Source organism: Cibotium barometz, chromosome 26, assembly GCF_041138505.1.
Source record: "Cibotium barometz isolate CiBa-2024 chromosome 26, ASM4113850v1, whole genome shotgun sequence".
NCBI lineage: Eukaryota > Viridiplantae > Streptophyta > Polypodiopsida > Cyatheales > Cibotiaceae > Cibotium > Cibotium barometz.
In genome coordinates, this window is record NC_141071.1 from 32,734,780 (window position 1) to 32,740,514 (window position 5,735).

The 5,735-nt window shown below is 41.3% G+C and overlaps 1 protein-coding gene across 3 annotated transcripts in view; it reads left to right on the forward strand.

Moving 5' to 3' along the window:
• The window catches only part of LOC147623888 (uncharacterized), a 91,507-nt gene extending 88,545 nt beyond the window's left edge, over positions 1-2,962 (forward strand). For 2 of the 3 annotated variants that reach the window (XM_086820523.1, XM_086820522.1), the window contains exons 5-7: positions 1,133-1,518; positions 1,659-1,719; positions 2,135-2,962. In XM_086820523.1, coding sequence (XP_086676649.1) covers positions 1,133-1,518; positions 1,659-1,719; positions 2,135-2,773 — 1,086 coding nt within the window. In that variant the 3' untranslated portion in view covers positions 2,774-2,962. The remainder of the gene's footprint in view (positions 1-1,132; positions 1,519-1,658; positions 1,720-2,134) is intronic. The other variant, XM_086820524.1, reaches the window with a different exon arrangement.
• The last annotated feature ends 2,773 nt before the right edge of the window (positions 2,963-5,735 follow it).

Consider the following 5,735-nt stretch of genomic DNA (forward strand, 5'->3'; position numbering starts at 1 on the left):
TGACAGTGGTTGCAATAGTCAGAGGGACAGTATGAGAGTTTTAATTAAGGGCTTTCTCTCATTAAACCACTTTACATTGATTAGAGTATTTATAGGGATGCTAAAATTATACTCTCCTTACATGGTACAGCTCCCTTCTATAGCACAGGTCTACGTTGGTATTGATTCCTGCTCTCTAAAAAGGTGATTCCTGCTCTCTAGAAAGGTTGTGTGTTCTCTTATTGTGCTATTTAGGATGCCTCGTTTCTCCTCCTCCATATCAAGTCATGAAGCAAGAGAAGTTCTGCATAACTAGAGAGGATTTTGTAGGATGCTCTCTTGTTGTGCTTTTTACGATGTCTCGCTGGATAACTCCTCCTCTTCCATATCGAGTCATGAAGCAAGGCAAGTTCTGCATAACTACATAGGATTTTTCTTGTTGTGCTCTTTAGGATGTCTTACAGGGTACTAACGCCTCCTCCATATCAAGTCAAGAAGTAGGAGAAGTTCTTCTTTACCAGGGATGAGTTCATACGGAATAGGCACTCATAAGCTCACAAAAAAGGGCTTTCTAGGTGAAGTGTATAATGGCACATGCAAACTTGCATCAAGAAATGATGACTTTGCATAGGAGGGTATATCTAGAGCCTCCCCTCAATAGCAAATTAGCATTGAGTTTTACCCGAGGGCTTCCCTATAAGTATTGCCCAGGTGAAGAAACTGTCATGGGACAAATCAAAATACAAGGTTGTGTGCGATGTCTTTGCATAGAGTGTGATCTCCATGATCATCAAGGGTCGTGCTACCACAGAATAAGGATCGCCTCCATCATGGATCAACCTGCCAAGGTACATCAGAGCATGGAGGTCCTAACTGCTGTGGAAGTTAAGTTGCAGAAGGCCACCACACAGCTTGAATATCTCTCCGAGGGTCTCTTTATAGAGCAACCGCAGCATGATTTTCAAACACAGGATCATGCAATAGGGGGTTACGTTATACTTAACATAACAGCACAGGGGACATCAATGAAATGGGTAGTGAATGTGACCTAGACGTAGATTTGGTAGATGGATTAGGGCTCAGGAAGATGTATTTTATGTGGTGGCAGCCATTTTAAAACGTTGTAGTTGTGCTGTTTTGTGATTTGCCGCAGCTGGACAGGAGGTATCAGCAGTACCGGGATCAGATGCAGCTAATAATAACATCGTTTGAGTCGGCGACGGGCTTGGGGGCGGCGGCGCCGTACACGATGCTGGCGAGGAGGTTGATATCGAGGCAATTCAGGGGGCTGAGGGACGCCATCGGGGAGCACATACAGAAGGTGTGCAAGGCGCTTGGGGAGGAGCTGTCAAGCGTGCCCATTTTGAACAAGGGAGAGACGCCCCGGCTGCGCCTACTGGACCAGCGCCTCCGCCACCAGCGCGCCCTCCAGCAGATCGGCATGCTCCAGCAACAACAGGTCTGGCGCCCCCAACGCGGCCTCCCCGAGCGCTCAGTCTCCGTCCTCCGTGCATGGCTCTTCGAGCACTTCCTCCATCCGTAAGCTCCCCCATTTATTTCTGGAAAAAAAAAACCCCAAAAAAAAAGAGAGAAAAATGTTGATATTTCATGCTCAATTTGTTATCACTGTCTTTAAATTACTCCTTTTTTTTTCTGAGCTTTTGCTCCTCCTGTACTAGGTACCCCAAAGACTCAGAGAAGCTCATGCTTGCTAGGCTCACCGGTCTCACAAGAAACCAGGTCATCAATATCCCTCTTCCCTCAATTCATCATCTCACATGTTTTTTGATCATCAATGAAGGTGGCTTAAAAGCTTTTTCTCCATGCAATTTGTATGCATTGTGTGCAAGCACTTATGTATGTATACATGCAAACTATGATTTGGACCTCATGGTGTGATGATGCATATCCAAGAACCTATCAATCACAGATCAAGATGGCAGTTGTGTGCTGAATCTTAGTGTTTGTGATCACGGGAATTCACATTCATGATATAATCTGGACATGTTTACCTGGAAAACGAATGCTGGCTTCTTGTGTATGCACTCATCTAACCAAATTTTCTATAAAGCATATGATTGTGAGGTAAAGAAAAGGAAGCATATTGGTTGCAGTAATTTGAGGTTTGTGTGGTTGCAATTTATGATCAAAGCAGGTCTCGAACTGGTTCATCAATGCACGAGTGAGGCTTTGGAAACCCATGGTGGAACAGATGTACGTGGAGGAGAGCAAGGATCTAGAATTAAGTGAAGCTGCAATATTAGCTGACAATGGTGGGATGAGCAGTACTACTGCTGCACCTGCTACTACAGAAGGGAAAGCAGATATTGCAGGCCAAGCTGCTGCTGCTGCTGCAGCTGCAGGTAGCTATAACAATTCAAGGCAAAGAGATGATTTCAACGCCTTCGCGCAAGCCTATGCACTGGGATCCGCACGCGCTGACCATGCAGTTGCACGTGCAGAGCACATGGGTACGTATGGTGGTGAGGCGGCCACACGGACACCTGCACAGGCGCGACAGTCCCTGATGAGAGAAGCGGCACCTTTGCATGCAGATGGTATTGCACTTCTGACACAGCCACAATCACAACCCACCAGCCACAGCCTCGAGCCCCATCTTATGGACGGCTTTCACGCCAGCTCCATCATGAAAAATGGCGTTTCATTGACCCTCGGACTTCAAAACTCTTCCTCCCCCGCCAACACTACCTCGTCCGACCACCGCCTGCAGCCTCCACAAGCCACCTACAACGGTGGCGCATATGGGCGGCCGTCGGAGGTTCTCCGCTTCTAATGCCTACTTAGCTCCGCTTCTTCCTTCTTGTACTCTTTTGAGATTTGTAAGTGATCTCTCACCTATAGGACTCTCCTGCCCATTTTTAGACATCCATGTCTATGCCTAATTTCTCTTGTGCAATTTCAACATCCAACTCATCATCATTACACGGTGGAAAAAAGGAGAAGTAATTATGTTTATTTTTTAGTGCAAGTTTTCTTTAGGCCCTTGCCTCCCTTGAAATAAGTACTAAGGTTGCTGCCTCCTCGGGTTTATCCTAGATACAAGGTTTTGAATCTACATAGTGGAAATTGATGGCACCTAATTTGAGTATCTTTCCATCGCATTGTAAAAAAAAAAAGTACTAAAGCGTAGAAAAATTCTAGTTCTCTTTGTTCAAACTCAATACCAGGTGGCGCTACCCTCCTTGGATATCATGTCGAGTTTCCCCAGGTCCAAGTATTTGTGAAACTTTCAATTTGCTACCGTGGGCACAACTAATGCCACTATTACACGGTTGTTCAAGCTAACCTCCTCATAAAGATAAAGAAAACACACGATAATTTGTTGTAGTGGGCATAACTAATGCCACCATTACATGGTTGTTCGAGCCAATCTCATCATGAGGATAGAGAAAACACATGATAAATAGCATGATAGATTTTTAGTGATAAGAAATATAATAGATACATTCTCATTACAAAGACATAAGTATGATATAATGGGAATAGGCTACATGATAGTTGCACTTGCATCACAAATGCATCTATCCATATATGGGCAATGTGATCAAATACCAAAAATGAAAGTGTCGCACATCCTCCCCTATATCAAATTAAAGCATTTGTCTTCAATGAAAATATGAAAATATGGGCATAGGCCAATTTCCAAATGGCTACATTGGACGTACTCATGTGTCATCTTTAATAGGCAACATGCATAGCTTGATAATGTGTTATTTGATCAAAGTAGGTGGCTTAAAGGCATCAACAATATAATTGTGAAGGACTTCAAGCATGACGACGTGCTCTGAATGTATTGCCATGACCCTTCAACAATTGGAGCCAAGTGTACTCATACCATTTTTGATTGGCAACCATAAGGATAGTGACAATGTGTGCACAAATATATGGTCTATTGAATCCATTCCATAATCCCCAAGAACCGTAGAAAACTTGAAAAAGGTCTCGGAGAAGAGAGCTTGGCAAAGAGTGAAAGAACCTAGAAAATAAAAGCCGTCGGATGGTTAAATGAGTTAGTAATTTAGAAAGTTACCCAAAAAAAAAACTTTGAAACAAAACAAATAACAAAAAAAAGAGCATTGGTGGTGAGAACCCTAGTGATGAGGAGAAAGGAAGAGCAGAAGACGAGTACCTTGCATTCTAGTCACTCTCTTGCATCTTGGACATGGAGTAGACAAGCTACAAGCCCTAGAACATAAGACTTTGGCCTTCACTGAGAGTGCCATGCATTCTAGTCCCTCTTGCATCTTGGACCATCTTGGACATGGAGTAGAAAAGTTGCAAACCCTCGTACAAGTAAAAAAGCAAATTAGAAAACTGATCAATTTGTACACTTAAAGATCATTGCTATTAGTAAAAGAGAAGGGGTTTAGGAGACATGCCATTTAACTTCCTTAAACCCATATGCTTGAAAATCATGGAGGGATGGTTGGAGTACAAGGTGAGGATGAGATTATGAAAATAGGAGGAAGTGAAAAATCAGAGAAAGATATTGCATGTGTAAAGAGAAGACCCCTAAGAATTTGAAAGGATAAAAAAATGTACCATTTTTAGATTCGTGTTATTTTAAGTGGGCCTCACTATTTGTGACGTTGGGCTTTGTGACACTTTTACATCAAACATATCAATGAAAATAGTGACCAGACATGGCTTCCTTGTAAAAACAGCACAAGCTCCAAAATTTGGCATTGTTCACGCATTTGTAATTTTTTGTATGACACTTGCATAGATGACAAGCTCACAAGATGATGCATGCCCTCAAGAAAAAGTTTCATGTCATGTAATTAATGCAAACATGATGTTCAAAGAGCATTAAATCAAATGTGTCAACTAGATAAAGTATGAAACCTTTGAGTTCTTGATTAGATATGCCCAAGAATTTGGTAAGTCTATTCTATTACAAGCATATGAACATTTTTTACATGGTATTTTGAATTGTATACTATTAACCCATTATCACTACTACACGATACTTATGTTCCAACGACGATTTCTGACGATTGTTTCGGCATCTAAAATATTGTTGATATTAGCGTCACTAAAAATGTTGGTATTAGTCTCGAAAATATCGTCAAAAATGAAGTGGAAATAGAAGTCAATTTTTTTTTAAAGCTTATTTATATCCTAACCAATATATATGTTTTTTTTCACTTTTGGTATATACAAATACTTGTAAAAGTAAATGAAACCAATAAATACATTTTACCATCAAATCATAGCATATAAGAATATTTACATGTTTACAAAATCATAGTTGATCATTATCAACTCTCTCATTAAAAAAAAGATCATTGGCCCCGAAAAGATCTATTTCAAAGAAAATCCCTCCATCTTCGAATTGTGTAGGAATAGAAGATACATCGTCGGCCTTTAAACCTTCTAGCTCTGGCTCTAGTTCTTCATTTGTCAATATCACCGTCTACTATGTTTGAGACATCTCCTCTGTCTAATTGTTCCATCTCTATACCTTCATCTAGCCCTTGCTCTTGCTGTACTTCGACATGTAGTGGAAGTTGATCTTGTTGGCCCACACCAATCTCTGCTTCATCTTCTACTATTTCCATGTCTTTATATATTTGTTTACTACATGGTGCCACTTGGATTACAAACCACCATCTTAGAACTCTTGGGTGCTCCTTAAAAACTATGCTTTGGTAGTACAAATGTGTCTTTTTGGTCTATCTATATCTTTGTGGAGTCCACTTGAACGAATCCGGATTTGTCTCTTCGAATGGTTG